The sequence below is a fragment of the Dendropsophus ebraccatus genome, chromosome 4, assembly GCF_027789765.1.
Source record: "Dendropsophus ebraccatus isolate aDenEbr1 chromosome 4, aDenEbr1.pat, whole genome shotgun sequence".
Taxonomy (NCBI): domain Eukaryota; kingdom Metazoa; phylum Chordata; class Amphibia; order Anura; family Hylidae; genus Dendropsophus; species Dendropsophus ebraccatus.
In genome coordinates, this window is record NC_091457.1 from 1,255,454 (window position 1) to 1,279,837 (window position 24,384).

At 48.5% G+C, this 24,384-nt stretch overlaps 1 protein-coding gene across 2 annotated transcripts in view; it reads right to left on the minus strand.

Annotated features, from left to right (window-relative positions):
• Positions 1 to 24,384, minus strand: part of LOC138787808 (uncharacterized) — a 150,137-nt gene that overhangs the window by 71,413 nt on the left and 54,340 nt on the right. Inside the window, exons 8-12 of one of the 2 annotated variants that reach the window (XM_069964991.1) lie at positions 11,815 to 12,126; positions 11,351 to 11,653; positions 9,253 to 9,567; positions 8,813 to 8,857; positions 5,988 to 7,336 (exon numbers count right to left, since the gene is read on the minus strand). In XM_069964991.1, coding sequence (XP_069821092.1) covers positions 7,035 to 7,336; positions 8,813 to 8,857; positions 9,253 to 9,567; positions 11,351 to 11,653; positions 11,815 to 12,126 — 1,277 coding nt within the window. In that variant the 3' untranslated portion in view covers positions 5,988 to 7,034. Of the gene's footprint in view, positions 1 to 5,987; positions 7,337 to 8,812; positions 8,858 to 9,252; positions 9,568 to 11,350; positions 11,654 to 11,814; positions 12,127 to 24,384 lie in introns of those variants that run through there. The other variant, XM_069964992.1, reaches the window with a different exon arrangement.

Consider the following 24,384-nt stretch of genomic DNA (forward strand, 5'->3'; position numbering starts at 1 on the left):
ACACCTCATCAGGAGCATGCCCGGGCCTTGTAGGGAGGTCATACAGACACCTCATCAGGAGCATGCCCGGGCCTTGTAGGGAGGTCATATAGACACCTCATCAGGAGCATGCCCGGGCCTTGTAGGGAGGTCATACAGACACCTCATCAGGAGCATGCCCGGGCCTTGTAGGGAGGTCATACACCTCACCAGGAGCATGCCCGGGCCTTGTAGGGAGGTCATACAGACACCTCATCAGGAGCATGCCCAGGCCTTGTAGGGAGGTCATATAGACACCTCATCAGGAGCATGCCCGGGCCTTGTAGGGAGGTCATACAGACACCTCATCAGGAGCATGCCCAGGCCTTGTAGGGAGGTCATACAGACACCTCATCAGGAGCATGCCCGGGCCTTGTAGGGAGGTCATATAGACACCTCATCAGGAGCATGCCCGGGCCTTGTAGGGAGGTCATACACCTCATCAGGAGCATGCCCGGGCCTTGTAGGGAGGTCATACACCTCATCAGGAGCATGCCCGGGCCTTGTAGGGAGGTCATACACCTCATCAGGAGCATGCCCGGGCCTTGTAGGGAGGTCATACACCTCATCAGGAGCATGCCCGAGCCTTGTAGGGAGGTCATACAGCCACCTCAGCAGGAGCATGCCCGAGCCTTGTAGGGAGGTCATACACCTCATCAGGAGCATGCCCGGGCCTTGTAGGGAGGTCATACACCTCATCAGGAGCATGCCCGGGTCTTGTAGGGAGGTCATACACCTCATCAGGAGCATGCCCGGGCCTTGTAGGGAGGTCATACAGACACCTCATCAGGAGCATGCCCGGGCCTTGTAGGGAGGTCATACAGCCACCTCATCAGGAGCATGCCCGGGCCTTGTAGGGAGGTCATACACCTCATCAGGAGCATGCCCGGGCCTTGTAGGGAGGTCATACACCTCATCAGGAGCATGCCCGGGCCTTGTAGGGAGGTCATACAGACACCTCATCAGGAGCATGCCCGGGCCTTGTAGGGAGGTCATACAGACACCTCATCAGGAGCATGCCCGGGCCTTGTAGGGAGGTCATACACCTCATCAGGAGCATGCCCGGGCCTTGTAGGGAGGTCATAAAGGCACATGGAGGCCACACACACTACTGAGCCTTATTTTCCTGTCTTGATACATTTCCATCCATTCAGGATCCGTCTATAATGTGATTTAGAGTATCAATATTGTATTAATATTGATTTATATTTTTATGTTAATTGTTCTCAGCACATTCCACTATGTAAAGATTTTCACCTGGAATATGTCAGTCATCGGGATGAGGTCTTTCAGTGTCCCCTTTTGTTTTTTTGAGCAGTGTATGAAACAGAAGACATGGCTACAGATAAAACAGCATAGAATAGAGCAAAGACCCTGACCTCCTGTCTCTGACTTGTAGCCATACCATACTATCTCTTTTCCAAGATGGACAACAAGAAATGGCGAACAGCTGAGGCACCTTATACCCCACGGCCCGCTGCGCCCCTGCAGTTTCTTCTGCTTTTTTTGCAGGTTGTGGCACTTTAGATGCAACTGAGGCAGAGCTGCAAATAGGGGCCACATTACAATGGTGATTGCACCAGTAAGGGGACATTGTAGTCTGTGTCCCTGAAACCACTAGGTAGGGGCACCATCTCCTACCCCTATGTCACCTCTGCATTCTGTCCACTCTCCTACTTAGGTAAGGCCTGTGGGAGCCAGTTGTTTTGCTTCCCTGATTTGAGGACCAATTAGACCTGACAACACGGTAGGGTCAGTGTTTCTCTCCATTGATGCCCCACATTACCTTCCTCTGCTTCTCCCATACACCAGTAGCAGCGGCCACCTGATGACCCCCATGTGGAACCTTTACATGAGCCTATTGGACACACATCAGGCAGTCCTCCCCCGATAGAGGATATGGAAAGTGATATTTCCCACTTAGAGAACATATACAGGACTGAGATGGGATCAGAGGTACAATGCCGTAGCTGACTCTTCCATGAACTGACCTCATTCTACTAATATCCTACCATGGGACATAATATGTCGGGTGCAACTTTACCAAGCAAAAGATTCTATTCTGTGTAAGACAGGTCCAAGGTAATAACATTCAGTGTCTTCTAGAGCTCCCTGCAACCATTGCTGGATGATATGCTACAAAGGAAGATGTCCTGTAACCGGGAATTCCCTGGTAAGCTGTAATGGCCAAATAGACCTACACCAGCGCCTGTGGGATCCTTCCACCTTCCTACCTGCACTTCAGCTCCTCAGGCCCGCTTCTGCCATGAGGGGGAATGAGCCTTCCGCCTCAGGCGGCAGATTTTGCGGTCCGGCAGGGGGCGGCATTATGTCCCCCCTGCTGTCATTTTTGTTCAGTATCACTTAACAAAAATGACAGCGGCCGCTCACCTGTCCAGTCGCCCGCGCTCTCCACATCCCATCAGGTCCCGTGATGTCACCCTACAGCTGTCATGGACCTCCAGGCTGTGGTGAGTGCCCGGGGTCGGTGGGGGACGCGCTGGGGTGATCACCCCACTCATTCACCACAGCCTGGAGGTCCGTGACAGCTGCAGGGTGACGTTGCGGGACCTTACGGGATGTGGATACAGCGAAGAGCGCGGGCCGGCTGCGGCGTGGGACAGGTGAGCGGCTGGCTGCGGGGGGGGGCTGCCGGCCATCACTCGGGGCGGCCGCCTGAGGTTTGCCTCAGGTGGCAGAAACCCCAGAATCGGCCCTGGAGCTCCTGGATGTCTCACTTCCAGGTTGGTCTCTGTTCCTGGGTAGTCCACCAGATAGGCATCATCCTCATCCACCCCAGGAGCCAAGACGTTAGCAGAGAGATGTGACGGCAACAGACGAGATCTGCTAAGCCTGCTATTCCTGAGGTCTTATACTACATCCTTCATCTATCAGGACTCTAATCTCATCTACGGACATTAGGTCGGATTGTCTTGTTATCTGAGAAACAGATCACTGATCTCATTAAGTTATTACATTGACTTATAGGGCCACTTAATATGGTGGATTTGGTGGTTTCCCTACAGGAGCCGCCCCTTGGCCGGGTCCTCCCCGGAGGGATATCTGGCTAGTCCTGTGTATCGAGACTCTTAGATGAGGCTCCACAGGCTCCTCTTTTGTCTTCTTATACGTTAGAGTTTCCTATTTTGTATTGCCAGCCTGTATGATGCAAACTCTGGAGGACTGGTAGGGTCCTTTAGGTAGATCCTCTTTAAGCAATTTTTCGTTTCCACCGTTTAACGATTGCAGACAAGCGATTTTGGGAACGAGCTGAAATCATTCACCACACTACATGGAACGATAGTCGTTAGTTGCGATTATTTGTATACTCCTGTCTACGAACGTTTGTGATTACGAACAACTGATGTGCACATACACCGAAAGATTTTCGAGCGATTAGCGAACCAAAAACAATGATTTTATGGTCAGATCTGAAGATGCCATCAATGACATAAGAACCTATTTTTGTTAGTTGATCTTTGCCTGCATACACATAGATGATGCAAACGATTTCCCCCACGATAATCTTTCTGTGTAATACGACCTGTAGAGTCTCCTCCCCGATACTGGGTTCTCCTGATTAGACTCGATAGACGTTATTTCTTTCCTTGTTTTACTATTACACGATGGTGGTTGTGTCCCCAGTAGTGGTTTGGCTTCACCCCTCTGTATGTCAGTTATTATAATTTGCCATTCCTTATAACACACCAGCACTCTGCCCGTCCTATTGCTTTATCATTTAAAGGGATTGTATCACCTAGACTTTTGTTAGTTCTGGATGATTAGTGAAACCAAGGAGGTAGTTGTCTTTATTACACAATCATAATATATAAAACCAGTGGGCACCACTATAGTCAATGGAGTGCTAAACCAATGCATATAAATAACCCATAACCAAAGAAAACAAAAGCATATGCACAAGGAGGTAGCACATCACAAAAAATCTTTATTATAATATTATCACAAAGACAAAAATAGAACGCTAAATCAATCATGCAGGAGTATAGCAATAAGGGATATCCCTGAGGAAGCCGCTGGGCGGCGGAACGCGTGAGGTAACTCCTTCCCACCTGACCCATCTTTTCATACCTTTTAGGACTGATATTGTTATCATCTTTATCTTTTCATTTTATCTATATACCATTGTGGTGTTATAGGTTACAGATATTCTGCCTAGGCAGCTTGGTTATATTCTTATATTGTGTATACAGTCCAGGGTCGGTGTGGTCGAATAGTCCTTGCTGGTACGCCGCCAGGACTTCTGTAGACATTGTAATTGTTTTTCATGTAGAGTGGTATTTGGGGTTTGTCTCCCTTATTGCTATACTCCTGCATGATTGATTTAGCGTTCTATTTTTGTATTTGTGATAATATTATAATAAAGATTTTTTTTGTGATGTGCTACCTCCTTGTGCATATGCTTTTGTTTGCTTTGGTTATGGGTTATTTATATGCATTGGTTTAGCACTCCATTGACTATAGTGGTGCCCACTGGTTTAATATATTATGATTGTGTAATAAAGACAACGATCAGCGCATGATTGTGTAATAAAGACAACGATCAGCGCATGTTTGTGTAATAAAGACAATGATTAGCGCATGATTGTGTAATAAAGACAACGATCAGCGCATGTTTGTGTAATAAAGACAACGATCAGCGCATGTTTGTGTAATAAAGACAACGATCAGCGCATGTTTGTGTAATAAAGACAACGATCAGCGCATATTTGTGTAATAAAGACAACGATCAGCTGATGAAACAGAGTGATAATCTGCGGGATCTGCGTGCTCAGCGTACCCCGGCTGCTTATCTCCTCCATTGTTTTGTTCTTGTGTCTCTGACTACTTGGATGGGGTTTGGATCAGACATCATGCATGTCGGCTGATCATTGTCTTCTATGACACGAGGCCTGAATACGTCCGATAATCACTTTGTGTAATAGGGCCGTTAGCCACAGGTAAGGGACCACGGTTGTCCAGTCGCCCAGGGCTGTGTGAGGCAAGCAGGCAGGGTCAGCTGGGTGGGACCAGGCTGGGGCTCGCTGACTGTGTCCTTCCACCAGCCGTACTCCACCTTCGGACACCAAGCCTCAATCACTGAGAAGAATCATAATACTGCTTCGGTTTATATAGTGCCAACATTTCACAGCGTTGTACAGAGCTTATCACCACTCAGTCCCTGTCCACACTGGGGCTCACAATCTCAGCCATGTTTCCTTCTCCTGACAACCCCAAGTGTTGTCCCCCCAACCTCAAGCGCTGATCATGTGTGGTCGGACCAGGAACCCATCGATACCACCTCAGCCATTATGGGCTTGGAAACTTAGCGATAACCTCCTGCTGTGTTGTAGTGCGGATATTACACAATCACCTGCTTCATATACTGATGTACTCGCACAGCTCTACAGTGTAGTTACCATAGTGGTATCAATGGTGAAGGAGCCGTGACGTCACGTGGCCTGCAGCGACAGCGCCTCCCAAGGGATGAAACATCCTCAGCAGCTCTTTATTATCCCCGATATAACCAGGGGACACTAGGGGTTGTAGTCTCCATCAACTCATTCACATAATGAGCCAAGGCCCTAAACAATGTGTCGGTGTGAGAAAAGGGATATAAAGGGGCACATATAGGACCACAGGCGTCCTGTCCATAGAGATTTACTGGGTGTTCACGTCTAACCCCTAAATGCACACGGTCTGTGACTGATGTACTGATGTGGGGGGTCCCCGGGTAATCCCCTATGTGTATTAGTACAGTTACGTATCCATTCATTGTATGTACAGATAATCCGCACCTGTCTGTCTACTGCACAAAATACTACTATCCAATAGGGGTGCAGAGAGGGTTACAATGTTATATGGAGACACCACTAACTGAGGACCATCACCATCCAAAATCCTATCAGGATCCAGTAAAGGGGTTGTGGTGGATAACTCCTCATGCAGGGGGGACATGATGGCTTTGTATACTTACCTGTCCCACTCCACCGCAGCTGTCCTGGGCCCACTGCTCCGCACCGCTATCAGCGTTTCAACAACATCCACTGACGCACCAGTCCCACAGTAACATAGACTCTATGCTGAGCGGCCGTTTCTGGTAGGAGCAGCACGTCAGCAGAAGCTGTCAAAACGCTGACAGTGCCGCCAAGTGGATGGCCCCGGAAATAGCAGCTGCAGTAAAGTGGGACAGGTAAGTATACAGAACTGTCATGTCCCCCCCTGCATGGCTGATTAAGAAATTATCCACCACAACCCCTTTAACTCTTAGCTTCTTGTTGCTACAAAAGACCGGACTGAATGTTTCCTTTGTTTTCTTTCTGGTCATTATTTCTGTTTTGGGTTAGTGAGGGTTGTATAGGCCGAAAATGCATCATAATCTGCGCTCGTTCTCAGTTACCCCAGTACTATAGCCATCAGTGAGTCTGCGCTCGCTCTGTTACCCCAGTACTATAGCCATCAGTGAGTCTGCACTCCCTCTCAGTTACCCCAGTACTATAGCCATCAGTGAGTCTGCGCTCGCTCTCAGTTACCCCAGTACTATAGACATCAGTGAGTCTGCACTCGCTCTCAGTTACCCCAGTACTATAGACATCAGTGAGTCTGCGCTCGCTCTCAGTTACCCCAGTACTATAGCCATCAGAGAGTCTGCGCTCGCTCTCAGTTACCCCAGTACTATAGACATCAGTGAGTCTGCACTCGCTCTCAGTTACCCCAGTACTATAGACATCAGTGAGTCTGCGCTCGCTCTCAGTTACCCCAGGACTATAGACATCAGTGAGTCTGCGCTTGCTCTCAGTTACCCCAGTACTATAGACATCAGTGAGTCTGCGCTCGCTCTCAGTTACCCCAGTACTATAGCCATCAGTGAGTCTGCGCTCGCTCTCAGTTACCCCAGTACTATAGACATCAGTGAGTCTGCGCTCGCTCTCAGTTACCCCAGTACTATAGACATCAGTGAGTCTGCGCTCACTCTCGGACAGGCATTGAGTCTTTCTTCCATTGATTCCTGTTGATCCTTATTGAAGCTTCAGAGTGAAATGTTCCTCCAGTGTCTCTAAATTATAAGTCACCTCACATGTGACTTTGCAGTCTCTGTCCGTCTCCTGTGCTGTGAAGGTGACTGTGGAGAAGCTTCCGGATCCGTCACACTTGTTCTGTACGTCACCATCTATAGGAAACATTCCTCTCCTCCAGAAGAACTCGGAACTATCTGCGTCACATCCCTCCACGTAACATGTGAGTGTGACCTCACCCCCCACCCGTGGACTCTCCGTCAGGCACTGGATGCCTATGGTCTTCAGTGGAGTCCTCAGATGTCCTGCAGAGAGAGAAGAAAAAGTTTTGATCAGTCAGATGTGAGTGTAAGGAACTGGGAGAGGACCGCGCAGCAGCACATCCTCTCCCTGCTCTGTGTTAGAAAAAAAGAGTCAGGCTTATAATGGAGTCAGGCTAATAATGGAGTCTGGCTTAAAATGGAGTCAGGCTTCTAATGGAGTCCGGCTTCTAATGGAGTCAGGCTTCTAATGGAGTCCGGCTAATAATGGAGTCCGGCTTCTAATGAAGTCAGGCTAATAATGGCGTCAGGCTTCTAATGAAGTCAGGCTAATAATGGAGTCAGGCTAATAATGGAGTCAGGCTAATAATGGAGTCAGGCTAATAATGGAGTCAGACTTCTAAAGGAGTCAGGCTAATAATGGAGTCAGGCTTCTAATGGAGTCCGGCTTCTAATGGAGTCAGGCTTCTAAAGGAGTCAGGCTAATAATGGAGTCCGGCTTCTAATGGAGTCCGGCTTCTAATGGAGTCCGGCTTCTAATGGAGTCCGGCTTCTAATGGAGTCCGGCTTCTAATGGAGTCCGGCTTCTAATGGAGTCAGACTTCTAAAGGAGTCAGGCTAATAATGGAGTCAGGCTTCTAATGGAGTCCGGCTTCTAATGGAGTCAGGCTTCTAAAAGAATCAGGCTAATAATGGAGTCCGGCTTCTAATGGAGTCCGGCTTATAATGGAGCTCTATAAAGCCCGACTCTTTTCTTTCTTACACAGAGCAGGGAGCGGATGTGCTGCAGCGCGGTCCTCTCCCCGCACATTCTCCCAATCAGTACAGACCTGAACACTCGGACAAATCAAAACTTTTTACATGTCTCTATGACAGGTCAAAAGTTTTTGGAAACAACAGGTACACTCTAAGGAGCCCGGCTGAACAGTACAATTCCCAGAATGCTTTGCTTCTCCTCTGCTGTTTGTCACAGCCCTCCCATCCTGCCTGTTCCCCTCCTACAGCACTCCTCCATTGTGTAGCACAGCTGACTCTCTCCATACAACCAGTCAGCAGCAGCTGCTGTATTCACCTCCTGTCTGCTCCTCCTTCTGCGGCATTATTCATGCTGTAAGCAGTCTGTCCTCAGTGCCCTAATAAGTATATGAGAGGGACATTGTGACGTGGGCTGTGTGGGCTGGACGGACATGGTGACATAAAGCGGGGCAGGCTTCATCTCAGAAACGAGATCCAGCCAAGCTTCCTGAGACAGCGGAGGAGGGAGGAGCTGGGAAGCTGCTGAGACAACACTGATAGTGAGAGGACTACACAACTTCCTGTAAGGGGTGAGGCAAGTATAAGTACGCTGAAGCCAGTGCTATTAGTGATATCACTATAAGTTATACGTCCTGGGGTGATCACACAGAGGCGGAGGCCAGTATTACTATAATCCCCCCCCCCCCTTTCAGCTCATGATTCCTCCTCTCTACTATCCATACACTGATATTGGTGAATCATTGTCTCTACACGACTGTCTCTTACCTGCGTCTGGTCTGGAGACAGACGGACGTCCTTCAGGACTCTTTCCTATAACAGAGAAATCAGTGTGTGAGAAGAGCTGATGTACCTGAGTGGATGGAGTCATCACACGATCTGTGCCACGACCCCTCAGCGATCCGCCATGCGAGAAAATAGGTCATGCCCAGCGGAGGATGGCAGCACGGATCCCCCATCAGAAGTGCAGCCCCCCCCCCCCCTCCGGCAGCAGAGATGACAGGAGAGCATAATCTGACAACTACTCGACTACTTCCCTCGTGCCAGCTGGCTTACACACGTTCACCGGAAGTCACGTGGGTTATGCTGGTTCGTGTAGCTCTTGTCACCTCTTCTGGTGGGAAGGGGGGGGTCATGGATCCGCGACCACAGACAATTTTACGGAACGTGTGAACACAACCTTACACCATATGTCACAGAGATCCTACCTGCGAGGTTCAGGGTGCATGAATGCACATACACTTTCTTAGTGACAGAATGTGTCACCTCACAGCGGATGGCCGCCATATTGTCCTTGTCCCCCGGGGTGAACCTCAGGCTGCTGGTACAAGTACACAGAGAGTCCTTCCCGATCTCCGGATCTGATGTGGTGACGGCATGGCTGGGAAATGGGTTGAAGTCCTTGTACCATTTCACTTTAATGTCTGGTGTGAATCCTGATATGGTTACTGTACAGGTGGCGTCCTTCCCTGCGACAGGTCTGTCCGGCCGCACAGTTATGTCTGAGAATATCGGGACTTTATCTGTAAGAAGAGAGTAAGATTACTGCAGTCACCAGGGCACCATGGGGCCAGGATACATCACAAGCTAGCCGCCCCTGTACCCCTCCACCTGCTGTATACATGAAGAGTCAGTCACCAGGGCACCATGGGGCCAGGACACATCACAAGCTAGCCGCCCCTGTCACCCTCCACCTGCTGTATACATGAAGAGTCAGTCACCAGGACACCATGGGGCCAGGACACATCACAAGCTAGCCGCCTCTGTACCCCTCCACCTGCTGTATACATGAAGAGTCAGTAACCAGGACACCATGGGGCCAGGACACATCACAAGCTAGCCGCCTCTGTACCCCTCCACCTGCTGTATACATGAAGAGTCAGTCACCAGGACACCATGGGGCCAGGATACATCACAAGCTAGCCGCCCCTGTACCCCTCCACCTGCTGTATACATGAAGAGTCAGTCACCAGGACACCATGGGGCCAGGACACATCACAAGCTAGCCGCCCCTGTACCCCTCCACCTGCTGTATACATGAAGAGTCGGTCACCAGGACACCATGGGGCCAGGACACATCATAAGCTAGCCGCCTCTGTACCCCTCCACCTGCTGTATACATGAAGAGTCAGTCACCATGGGGCCAGGACACATCACAAGCTAGCCGCCTCTGTCACCCTCCACCTGCTGTATACATGAAGAGTCAGTCATCAGGGCACCATGGGGCGAGGATACATCACAAGCTAGCCGCCTCTGTACCCCTCCACCTGCTGTATACATGAAGAGTCAGTCACCAGGACACCATGGGGCCAGGACACATCACAAGCTAGCCGCCTCTGTACCCCTCCACCTGCTGTATACATGAAGAGTCAGTCACCAGGGCACCATGGGGCCAGGACACATCACAAGCTAGCCGCCCCTGTACCCCTCCACCTGCTGTATACATGAAGAGTCAGTCACCAGGACACCATGGGGCCAGGACACATCACAAGCTAGCCGCCCCTGTACCCCTCCACCTGCTGTATACATGAAGAGTCAGTCACCAGGACACCATGGGGCCAGGATACATCACAAGCTAGCCGTCCTGAGTGAACCTGCCATTCCCTGCTCACAAGCGGCTACAACCATAGTAACAATGGAGGCCATCCCCATGACGTATCACCTCATCAGGGCACATATTGGTATCCAGCCCATATGTGCTGTTACATTTGCTCTCTCTCTCTTTCGTACATGTGCACAGGTTGTCCATGCTCTACAAACATATCTATTGTGGAAGGTTTTAAGAAATCCTGGCTAAGGGCTCCGCATATAGACTGGTACCATGAGCAGATACCTTCCACAATCCTGAATGTGATAACATTGCCATATTATGTCCCATCAGGTTATTCCCCCCTTACAGGGCTTCTCTAATTTATATAAAAACAAACTGGGGTCAGCAAGGGGCATAAGACCAGAGCCGGTGCCCCAATCTGCCCGGGTGCTTCGGTAACTTTCCTCTACGGCACGCTCTCCCAGCAGATGACGTTCCCGGCACATCGCTCTTCACCTCTACACCACGTCCTGATGTTTCTCAGATTGGAAAGTCCCTTTACGATTACTAACACTAGAGGATACTACAGCTGCTGATCGGCCTCATTCTGCTGGACAGACAATGGCTCAGATGTCACCTTCCCTATATGTTCAGACGTCTACTCACCACGTATACTATATGCAGGTGGAGCGGCCTTTATACTCCCCCTTCCCTAACAGAAGAATATTATAAGACACTGGTTTATATCGGTCATTGACCTCAGAGCGGTTTCTTACCCGGTAGCTGTACATAATGGCTTTTCCTGAGCGGCTCTCTCATGTCCTTGTGGATCACAGAGCAGGTGTAGGCCTTGCCGCAGTCCAGGGCGGTAGCAGTAAACCGCAGTGAGCAGGATACGGAGCCGTCCTTCTCGGGGATTTGCTTCTCTTCTTGTCCCTTCTCCAGAGGTTTCTCCCCTCGTAACCACTGAACCTTTATGTCTTGTGGATGAGCGTTGGTCACCTTACAGCGCAGAGTCACAGGCTGCCCATAGCTGGGGTCCTGGGGGTCACTGGTGATGTCACCAAGAGCCGGGAATCCTGGGAAGGATGAGAACACATTTTATGTATATTAAATGAATAGGAAAAACATCCATAGATTTTATTTACCATTCCCCTCCATTCCATACCAAACCCACCCAGGACCCAGACCCACCATAATGGATGGTTACAGGACTCGGATAGGCTGATCAGATACTTACCTCCCAGGATCAGTCTGTGTCTCTTCACAATCGTCTTTCCACAATGAATCAGCTCCATTCGGAAATTCTCCTCATGACATCCGGCATCTGCAATAAACTCCACGGCCAACGTCCCCGAGAACCTTCCGGACCCCGGATCTTCCTGTATTATTTCTCTGCACATTTCTGGTCGCATCCGAGTTATATCCCTATGCCAGGAGCACTGTATATCCTTAGGGTACAAGTCACTGACATCACAGGACAAGGTCACCATCTTATTATACTCAGGAGACGGAGGATCACAGCGAATCTCTGACACCTTGGGATCACACACTGCAAGAGAGAAGATACAGTCATATACACATTTACAGTGCTTCCTCTGTTCTCAAACCTAATCCGTTCTGGAGGGAGCTGAGCAGTGTTTCCCATAGGAAATAATGTAAATCCGGACCCCTAAGCTAAACTTAGCTCTTTCCTGGCCTCATCCTTAGGGCTCTTTTACACTATCGGGATCCCTTAGCCGCCGCCCGGCACGATGTGCTCTCCTGTCATCTCATCTACAACTCACCTATTCCCCGCGCTGACCGGCTACACGTGCTCCCTGGAAGTGGCCGGGACTACGCTGCCAGGAGAAGGTAGCGTAGTCCATGCCACTTCTGGTGAAGATGAAGGCGGTCAGCGTGGGGAGTAGGTGAGTTGGTGAGTTGTAGATGGGATGACATCGTGCTCGCCTGTCATCTCTGCAGCTGGGTGGCGGGGGGGATCCGTGCCGCGATCCGCACTACGACATGTCCTATTTTTTTGTGGTGCGGGTCGCGGCATAGATCACGTGAATGGCCACATTCACTACAATGGGCCCTAAAATTGTCCGTGGTTGCGGATCCGTGACCTCGGACAATTTTTCCGGGACGTGTGAATGTGATTGCTTACATAGGTTATTGCACTCCAGGATTGACCCTTACCTACTCTCTCCTCTCTTCCATGCGTGTTGATGGACAAGTTCATCAGCAAGACAATGTATTCCAATACAACTAGAGCTTCAACACAATCCCGTGGTCAATCACAACAACAGACCAAGAGCTCCACAAACAAATCCCCAAAAAACCCAAAAAACATCAGGGATCTTATTCTCTCAGCTACCGGATGACGCCATACAAGCATCCCCTGAGAACTTGCCCCCAGATGATATAACGTCACCGAACCTGTCTCCAGCCATAACAGTGGCCTCCTCCCCAGAGGTCAACCAGATGGCCTCGCTGGCCCAGGAAGTCTCCAGTTACTTGCTACCTTTGCTAGACAAATGATTTGATGTCCTCCACACTTCCATAAATGTCGCACTAGTACAGATCTCCGCTAATGCTCAGATAATTGGCGCTTCTTGGGAATCCCAGAGTCAATCACTGGGGATAACCTCACAAACTATCTCACCAAGGACCTCCCGGAGGCCCTACAGATGGACTTAGACCCTGATCCGCGCATAATTGAAAGAGCTCACAGGATTGGACCACAAAGACAGGAGAGAGGACAGAGACCTCGGACAGTTATTGCTATGTATCTAAACTGGACCAACAAAGAAAAAAGTCCTCAGAGCATATCTCCAGAAAAAATCCCTGCAAATCCGTGACCAAAAAATACTCATCTTCCAAGACTTTTCCGCAGCAGTGTCTGCAAAGCGCAGGACATTCACACCTGTCTGCAAACACCTATTTGACAACAATGTCAGATTCCAGCTCCTATACCCTGCTCGCCTGAAAACCTTTGAAAATGGCAGGCCAGTCTTCTACGATGACCCAGAAGAAGCTAGAAGACGCCTGCTAAGAGATATACCTGGATAATTTCTCATCTTTGCAACTTCCTGGAAAGTGTGACTCTTCTCCATCTTCTATTTCATGTTCAGAAGATTAGATGTTGGAGGCCCAATACTAGCCTCCCTTTCGGTTGCACGTTGCAACCACATGTTTTTGTTATTATTATTTGCCTTTATTCTCATGATAAGTAACATGTTGTTTTTGCATCTGCAGAAAAGCACTTCCTCTTCCTCCCCCCCTCCCCCCTGGGCACCCGGATCCCCTCCCAATTGCATCTCAGGAGTTCTTCGATGGCTGGGACGGAGATCTCCACATCCGACTGAAGGACCTTGACCTTGCTACACACCCGCCAACTGGATTAGGATGAGTACAAACACCCTTACACCCTCCACAAGGGGCACACACCACAATCTATAACTAATCTCATGGGATGTAGCAGGCCTCAACACTGCAGTAAAGCGGAAAAAAATCACAACCCCTCTCCACAGGCTCAAACCACAAACCTCGCGCCATTAGCGCCACTTAGCCCCGCAATCAAAACGCCACAGTTGGCCCCGCCCCCTCACTGCCCATTGGAACAGGCTGGCCGAAAGGTGTAGACCCCACCCCCTTTACGTCGGCCAACCAATGGGTGTCAAGGGGGTGGGGCCAACTGTGCAGTTGTGGGCGAGGCTAAGTGGCGCTAATACTGTGAGGCCGCGCCCACTTTATACAATCTGCAGTTGATAAAAGGACACTTTTAAGGGGGTGACAGTGTCACTTTAACCTTTATGCCCCAAATCCCCCAAATGCTGATTTTTTCTTCTCACTTCTTAATTTCCTGTTGTCAAAGCCACTTCACGAGCTTATAATAGGTGGAGATTTCAATGCTACAACCCGCCTGGCAGTGGATAGATGGAGCCACTCTAATGCAGATGCACTAGCAGCAGCTATCCTGCTAGACCTCATGTCCCAGTTCTCTCTCTGTGACCCATGGTGTCTAAACAACCCCACCTCACGTGACTACACATACTATTCCCATGCCCGTAATTCCCAATCTAGGATAGACTACTTCCTTACTTCCCTTGACCTGTTCCCACTTATAGAAGATGTGGCTATCCTCCCAATGGTTACCTCAGACCACGCACCGGTAGAACTCTCCATCACTGACGGCAACCCCCCACGGCAAAGCTATGACTGGAAACTTCCTTTATACCTGCTTACCTGTGAGGACTTCTGCCAATTTCTAACCACCCACTGGTCCCACTTCATGGATGACAACATAGAACATACTGACGATCACGCTCTATTTTGACCCACTTTAAAAGCGGTCATGCGGGGACACATTATTTCATACATCATACACAAACGGAAAGACTTTAATAAAGGCTTCAAGATCCTTAGCTCTGACCTTATAGCTGCACACAGGGTATTCCTACAGGAGAACACCGAAACCACCTAATCAGCATACGTAAATGCCAAAACACTCCTGGACACGTACCTACAGGGACAAGCAAAATGGAACGTAGACTCTGTTAAGAACCGATACTTCCGGTGGGGCAACAAGATAGGTCCACTCCTTGCCAAAGTCCATAAACCACGCTGTCAACCATATGATATCCCCAAGGTTAAACACCCTTCCACGCACATTGACCTTACTAACTCGGAAGCCATCCGCAAGGCCTTTGGTAACTACTGCTCCAACTTTTATGGATCCCAGCCCTACGATTCCCAAGCTACTTGGTCATTCCTCTCTAACCTTTCCATAGCTACTCTGCCATCCGACGCAAAGGAAACTTTAGATGAAGCTATAACAGAACTGGAAATTAGAGCCACTATTAAGTGACTGACCGACAATAAGACCCCGGGACCAGATGGACTGTCCGCAGAGTACTATAAGATCCTAAGTAAAAATATAGTACCCTCTCTCACCAGACTATTGAACAGTGTCTACCAAGGAGAATCCCACCCACCTGACTTCTTTGCCTCACGCATAATTCTCATCCCTAAACCCAACAGGGACCCAACACTGGTCACGTCCTACCGAACAATATCCTTGCTGAATCAGGTTATAAAATCCTCACAAAAATACTTGCAAATAGAATACAAGTCATTGGCCAGTTACTGTTACAATCACAGCTAGGGTTTCTTAAGCATAGACACTCCACCCGAGGTATCCATCAGGCGGTAGCGGCCACTGTAGCAGCCCAACTTCCACACTCCCCCACCAAGATGTTACTAGGACTCGATGCAGACAAGGCCTTCGACTCGGTTGCCTGGCCATTCCTAAACACAGTCCTGAGACATAGATCATTTGGTAATCACTTCCTGTATATATGCTGTAACATATGCTAGCGATTCTGAGATTGTTTTTTCGTCACATATGGCACTTTATGTTAGTGGCAAAATTTGGTCACTACTTTGTGTGTTTTTTGTGAAAAACATCAAAATATCATGAAAAATTGAAAAAATTTTGCATTTTATGAACTTTGAAATTCTCTGCTTCTAAAAAAAGGATAATTTGGCATAATTTGGAAAATATATTTTACCTTTTTAGGGTGTTACGGGGCTTAGAAATTTATCAGCAAATTATTACATTTTCGTGAAAGTTTCCAAAACTAATTTTTTTAGGGATCAGTTCTTTTTTTAGGTTGATTTAAGAGGCTTGTATACTGGAAACCCCCATAAGTGACCCCATTTTGGAAACTACAGACCTTAAAGAATGAATATCGGAGTATAATGATCATTTTGACCCTACAGGAACTTGAGGAAAGTATTCACCATTAGGCTATGTTCACACTACGTATATTTGAGGCTGTATAGCACCCAAAACAAGGAGTGGATTGAAAACACAGAAAGGCTCTGTTCACATAATGCTGTAACTGAGTGGATGGCCGTCATTTAATGGCAAATATTTGCTGTTATTTTAGAACAACGGCCGTTATATTAAAATAATGGCAGTTATTTACCTTTATATGGCGGCCATCCACTCAGTTTCACCATTGTGTGACCAGAGCCTTTTTGTGTTTTCAATCCACTCCTGGTTTTGGTTGCTATGAGGACCTGACATGAGGACCAAATACAGCCTCAAATATACATAGTGTGAACCCAGCCTAAGGCCGTAAAAAAAATGGAAAATTTAAATTTTCCAATAATATATACGTTTAGATTAAAGTTTCTCATTTTCAAAAGGAACATGAGAGAAAAAGCACTCCAAAAATTGTAACGCAGGTTCTCTTGAGTACAATGGTACCCCATATGTGGGTGTCAACCACTGTATGGGCACACAGGAGGGCTCAGAAGGGAAGGAGCGCCAATTAGCATTTTTTAGGGCAGATTTTGCTGAAGAAGTTTCTGAGCGCCAGGTGCGTTTGCAGCGCCCCTGTAGTGTCCGCAGAGAGAAAAAAACCCATAAGTCACCCCATTTTGGAAAGTGCACCCCTCAAAGAATATATCTTGGGGTGTGGTGACCATTTTGACCCCACAGGTGTTAGAGGAAAGAATTCAAAATTAGACAGTAAAAATGAAAAAATTGAATTTTTCCAATAATATGTTTGTTTAGTTTGAAATTTCTCAATTTCACGAGGAACAAGAGAAAAAAAGTGCCCCAAAATCTGCAACGCATGTTCTCCTGAGTAGAAGGGTACCCCATATGTGGGCATAAACCACTGCATGGGCACACAGCCGGGCTCAGAAGGAAGGGAGCGCCAATTAGCTGGAGCAAAACTGCAGCTAGTAATGGTTATTATTATTATGGTAACAGGGGATAAAAAGTGCTGATCAGCACAGGGCACAAGCGATCAGCGGTATATAGTATATACTGCTGATCTCTTGTACCGGGACCACACAGGGTGGTCCCCGATCACTGCCCCATGCTCTCCGCTACCTCCGCTGGCGGAGATCATGGGGCTTTGATTTTTTTTCCCTTTTTATCGCTGTGAACAGACATTGAAATTTGCGCATTTTTGGTCGCATCAAATTCAGAAAAATTGTAATAAAAAGTGATCAAAAAGTCGCATATGCGCAATCAAGGTACCGATAGAAAGATCACATCATGGCGCAAAGAATGACACCTGACACAGCCCCATAGGCCAAAGGATAAAAGCGCTATAAGCCTGGGAATGGAGCGATTGTAAGGAACGTATATTTGGTAACAATGGTTAGAATATCTTACAGGCCACCAGATACAATATAAGTTATACATGTTATATATCGTTTTAATCGTAACGACTTGAGGAACATATATAACAAGTCAGTTTTACCCCAGGGCGAATGGCGTAAAAACGAAAAAACAAAACAAATAAAAGAAATGCGTTTTTTTTTTTTCCCAATTTCACCACACATTGAATTTTTTCCTGGTTTCGCAGTGACTTTATGCAACAATTCAGCCGCCATTGCAAAGTACAATTAGTGGCGCAAAAAATAAGGATAAGGGCTCATGTGGGTCTCTAGGTGGAAAAGTGAAAGTGCTATGTATGTATGTATGGCCTTATATACACAAGGAGGGAAAAAAAAAAACGCTAACATTTAAATTTTCCTCTAAGGGTTAAATATGGAGGAGCAAGTGACCTTACCATAAAGTGGCCAACCAGTCTTCTACCTTCTTCAGCCGTGCAGTAATTACTAACATAATCACATCTATACATATCTGCACCAATTTAAAGTTCCCCATGTGCATGCTTCTAGACAGATCCAGCGGAGGCAACAGCCTAGAAATTCAGCCGTTTTTGGACTAATCTGAGTGCAAATATTAATTCATTTTGTGCACAGGAAGGACACTCCTCCCCATGCGCAATGCCCTGACCCTCCCCGCCCATATGATGCACAAGCCGCAGCCAGGAAGGACACTCCTCCCCATGCGCAATGCCCTGACCCTCCCCGCCCATATGATGCACAAGCCGCAGCCAGGAAGGACACTGCTCCCCAACCGCAATGCCCTGACCCCTCCCCGCCCACATGATGCACAAGCCGCAGCCAGGAAGGATACTGCTCCCCAACCGCAATGCCCTGACCCTCCCAGCCCATATGATGCACAAGCCGCAGCCAGGAAGGACACTCCTCCCCATGCGCAATCCCCTGACCCTCCCCGCCCATATGATGCACAAGCCGCAGCCAGGAAGGACACTGCTCCCCAACCGCAATGCCCTGACCCCTCCCCGCCCACATGATGCACAAGCCGCAGACAGGAAGGACACTCCTCCCCATGCGCAAAGCCCTGACCCCTCCCCGCCCATATGATGCACAAGCCGCAGCCAGGAAGGACACTGCTCCCCAACCGCAATGCCCTGACCCCTCCCCGCCCATATGATGCACAAGCCGCAGCCAGGAAGGACACTGCTCCCCAACCGCAATGCCCTGACCCTCCCAGCCCATATGATGCACAAGCCGCAGCCAGGAAGGACACTCCTCCCCAATGCCCTGACCCTCCCCGCCCATATGATGCACAAGCCGCAACCAGGAAGGACACTGCTCCCCAACCGCAATGCCCTGACCCCTCCCCGCCCATATGATGCACAAGCCGCAGCCAGGAAGGACACTGCTCCCCAACCGCAATGCCCTGACCCTCCCTGCCCATATGATGCACAAGCCGCAGCCAGGAAGGACACTGCTCCCCAACCGCAATGCCCTGACCCTCCCCACCCATATGATGCACAAGCCGCAGCCAGGAAGGACACTGCTCCCCAATGCCCTGACCCCTCCCCGCCCATATGATGCACAAGCCGCAGCCAGGAAGGACACTGCTCCCCAACCGCAATGCCCTGACCCCTCCCAGCCCATATGACGCACAAGCCGCAGACAGGAAGGACACTCCTCCCCAATGCCCTGCCCCTCCCTGCCCATATGGTGCACAAGCCGCAGCCACGAAAGACACTGCTCCCCACCCGCAATGCCCTGACCCCTCCCCGCCCATATGACGCACAAGCCGCAGACAGGAAGGACACTCCTCCCCAACCGCAATGCCCTGACCCTCCCCGCCAATATCATGCACAAGCCGCAGCCAGGAAGGACACTCCTCCCCAATGCCCTGACCCCTCCCCACCCATATGATGCACAAGCCGCAGCCAGTAAGGACACTGCTCCCCTATGCCCTGACCCCTCCCCGCCCATATGATGCACAAGCCGCAGCCAGGAAGGACACTCCTCCCCAATGCCCTGACCCCTCCCCGCCCATATGATGCACAAGCCGCAGACAGGAAGGACACTCCTCCCCAATGCCCTGACCCCTCCCCGCCCATATGATGCACAAGCCGCAGACAGGAAGGACACTGCTCCCCAACCGCAATGCCCTGACCCTCCCCGCCCATATGATGCACAAGCCGCAGACAGGAAGGACACTCCTCCCCAATGCCCTGACCCCTCCCCGCCCATATGACGCACAAGCCGCAGCCAGGAAGGACGATGCTCCCCAACCGCAATGCCCTGACCCCTCCCCGCCCATATGACGCACAAGCCGCAGCCAGGAAGGACGATGCTCACCAACCGCAATGCCCTGACCCTCCCCGCCCATATGACGCACAAGCCGCAGCCAGGAAGGACGATGCTCACCAACCGCAATGCCCTGACCCTCCCCGCCCATATGACGCACAAGGCCCAGACCTTGGTAAATGTGCCCCTAAAGTTATTAATGTACACAATAATCTTGTATAGGGAACATTGGGGTGCTATAACCCTGTGGGGGAGCACACAGAAGTCTCTCACTCTATATACCATACCCTATAAGCCCCCATTACTGCAGCCCAGGGAGTATACGCTGTAGATGGTGTCACCTTCATCAGTTCTTGTTTATATATGATGGGGGAGATTTCCCACTCTGTCTTATAGGAACAATTTCCTATGCTGCCTATAACAGCCAATCACAGCTCAGCTTTCATTGTACCAGAGCTCGAGACTATTGAAAGCTGAGCTGTGACTGGTTGTTATGGGCAACAAAGGAGTAAATTGGGGAGTGGCATACATCGCCCCCTATGGGAGCAGCAAAGGTGCGGTAGGCCGGTTTGTCTGTTTAGTAACATTTAGTAACATTTGTCTGTTTAATTACATTTCATTATATCATTTACTACTATTTATTATTTATCATTATTTTTTTCTTTTTTTTCTTCTGTATCATCCCCTTTTGATCATTTATTAGTATTTTTTGCCAATACGGTTAGAGTTGCCCATATTTGTGGTCTTGCTGTGGGCATTATTGATTTTAATTAGATTTGTATTGTGCTGATTTTTCACCCAGGGCGCCCCTCGCTGGTCACATATAGGATTATACACTCTATTCTCTATACCTATTGTATTTGTGGTATGCTTGGAAAAGGCACTTTGTGATGTACCTTTATAGTATTTTATCACACGTTTTCACATCACTCTCTGATATGTGACGCTTATTTATCACTTTATCAGTAGGTGTGTCATATTTTGCACTACACGAGTGTTGCACATTTTTTGCACTTTGCACCTTATCACTCATTGTATTGTGTATTTTGTATATAGAACATTTTTTAGAATATTTTTTATCATATATATTATATATATATATTTCTTCCACATTTGTTCCTTATTCAATGCCAATTTGCACTTATAGGTCCGGGTTTATAATCATGTTCTTTTTGTTTCTTCTTGATTTTTCTTTTCTTTTCTCTCTTGTCTTCGTTTCCTCCTTTCTTATATCTGCTTTTCATCAGCTCTTTCTGTTAATCATGTTGTGTATTTATACATATTTATTGTGGCCAGCGAGGTTCTATGTATATTTATCTATATTTATAATTATATTCATTGTCATTCATTCATATTTATATTAATATAAGGTGCAGGGGTTGTGATGCACTTATTCATCAATATTTATTTATTTATTTATTCACTTATTTAGTATATTTTTATATACTTTCTTTTTCACTTTTGTCCACTTTTTTATTATTATGTATATTCAGATCATCTGTTTTTTGATCCACTATGGTATATTTTTTTAGTGGTTATCATTATTGATTATTATTGTGTTTATTAATTATCACCATTATCTATATGTTCTTTTACTTACTTTTTTTATATGCAATCGTCCATTAGCACATCCCCATAAAGATTTTAATTATTTATAGATGGCCCATAGATATATTTCACTGGTTGTATTGTATATTATATTATATTACTCTATACCGGCTATGTGTCTGTTTCGCCAGTAGATGGCAGCAGACTCTTCTCCTTCTTTCATGTTATTTTTACCTGGGTGATGTGCATGCGCGCGGCTACGTTGTTTGCTGGCATCACGTGACCGGCGCGCGTCCGCGTCATACAGGTATCACATGTGACTTGTGTGTACCATGTGACCAGCTATTTGGACGTCATTACGTTGCGCCGATAGCGCTGACGTCAGCCGTACCCGGAAGTAATGTTCCGACTTAGCAGGTAATTAGATTTTACGTGACACGCTACATGTGCGGAGCGGGTGGGTGATTGGTCTATCTAGTGGCACCTTAGGTATTTATAGTGTGACCCTCCAGCAGATAGGTACCCCTTGAAAAAGGCTACGCCGAAACGTGCGTTGGGGTGGGGGCCGCCGGTGGACACTTTGACTTCTATCATTTACAGTAGGACACTTTAGTAGTTTTACATCTGTTGAGATCTATGAATTCTTTATAGCACTTTTTTAGCTTGTTTACTATAAAAACATTTCCTCATAGCTCTTTTTGTACTATACCCAGCACTTTAGTCTACCATTTATTCATTTATTTACTTGTGTCCATCTGCAGCAGCCCCCTCACTGTATGTTTGTCGTTTTTAACATTTTGTCAGCCATGGTTCATTGTGTATTTATCTATTATTTTGTCATTGTATTGTCATTTTAACAATAAAATCTATATGTTGTAATATATTAGAGGTTCAGTTGTTCTTTTATTGGTATCCTGTTTAGTAAGAAGTCTGTGAGGAGAGGATCCCAACTGCACGGCCACAAAACCGGGAGCGCTCAGATGACGCACAACACGTCCTCAATGTGTCTTACACTACCTACACTCTTCTGCTCCTCGCCTGACCTGGGGTTTGGCCCCCTGAAAAGTGAGACGGTCTTAAATGCACTTTTTAGAGCCCAACATGGTGTAAAACTGAGGCCACTAATACAGGTCCTTCTCAAAGAATTAGCATATAGTGCTAAAGTTCATTATTTTCCATAATGTAATGATAAAAATTAAACTTTTCATATATTTTAGAATCATTGCCCACCAACTGAAATATTTCAGGTCTTTTATTGTTTTAATCCTGATGATTTTGGCATACAGCTCATGAAAACTCAAAAATCCTATCTCAAAAAATTAGCATATTTCATCCGACCAATAAAAGAAAAGTGTTTTTAATAAAAAAAACCTTCCAATAATTATGTTGAGTTCTGCCCTCAATACTTGGTGGGGAATTCTTTTGCAGAAATGACTGCGTGGGATGCGGCAATGTGGCATGGAGGCCATCAGCCTGTGGCACTGCTCAGGTGATATGGAGGCCATCAGCCTGTGGCACTGCTCAGGTGTTATGGAGGCCATCAGCCTGTGGCACTGCTCAGGTGTTATGGAGGCCATCAGCCTGTGGCACTGCTCAGGTGTTATGGAGGCCATCAGCCTGTGGCACTGGTCAGGTGATATGGAGGCCATCAGCCTGTGGCACTGGTCAGGTGATATGGAGGCCATCAGCCTGTGGCACTGCTCAGGTGTTATGGAGGCCATCAGCCTGTGGCACTGCTCAGGTGTTATGGAGGCCATCAGCCTGTGGCACTGCTCAGGTGTTATGGAGGCCATCAGCCTGTGGCACTGCTCAGGTGTTATGGAGGCCATCAGCCTGTGGCACTGCTCAGGTGTTATGGAGGCCATCAGCCTGTGGCACTGCTCAGGTGTTATGGAGGCCATCAGCCTGTGGCACTGCTCAGGTGATATGGAGGCCATCAGCCTGTGGCACTGCTCAGGTGTTATGGAGGCCATCAGCCTGTGGCACTGCTCAGGTGTTATGGAGGCCATCAGCCTGTGGCACTGCTCAGGTGTTATGGAGGCCATCAGCCTGTGGCACTGGTCAGGTGATATGGAGGCCATCAGCCTGTGGCACTGCTCAGGTGTTATGGAGGCCATCAGCCTGTGGCACTGCTCAGGTGTTATGGAGGCCATCAGCCTGTGGCACTGCTCAGGTGATATGGAGGCCATCAGCCTGTGGCACTGCTCAGGTGTTATGGAGGCCATCAGCCTGTGGCACTGCTCAGGTGTTATGGAGGCCATCAGCCTGTGGCACTGCTCAGGTGTTATGGAGGCCATCAGCCTGTGGCACTGGTCAGGTGATATGGAGGCCATCAGCCTGTGGCACTGCTCAGGTGTTATGGAGGCCATCAGCCTGTGGCACTGCTCAGGTGTTATGGAGGCCATCAGCCTGTGGCACTGCTCAGGTGTTATGGAGGCCATCAGCCTGTGGCACTGCTCAGGTGTTATGGAGGCCATCAGCCTGTGGCACTGCTCAGGTGTTATGGAGGCCATCAGCCTGTGGCACTGCTCAGGTGTTATGGAGGCCATCAGCCTGTGGCACTGCTCAGGTGTTATGGAGGCCATCAGCCTGTGGCACTGCTCAGGTGTTATGGAGGCCATCAGCCTGTGGCACTGCTCAGGTGTTATGGAGGCCATCAGCCTGTGGCACTGCTCAGGTGTTATGGAGGCCATCAGCCTGTGGCACTGCTCAGGTGTTATGGAGGCCATCAGCCTGTGGCACTGCTCAGGTGTTATGGAGGCCATCAGCCTGTGGCACTGCTCAGGTGTTATGGAGGCCATCAGCCTGTGGCACTGCTCAGGTGTTATGG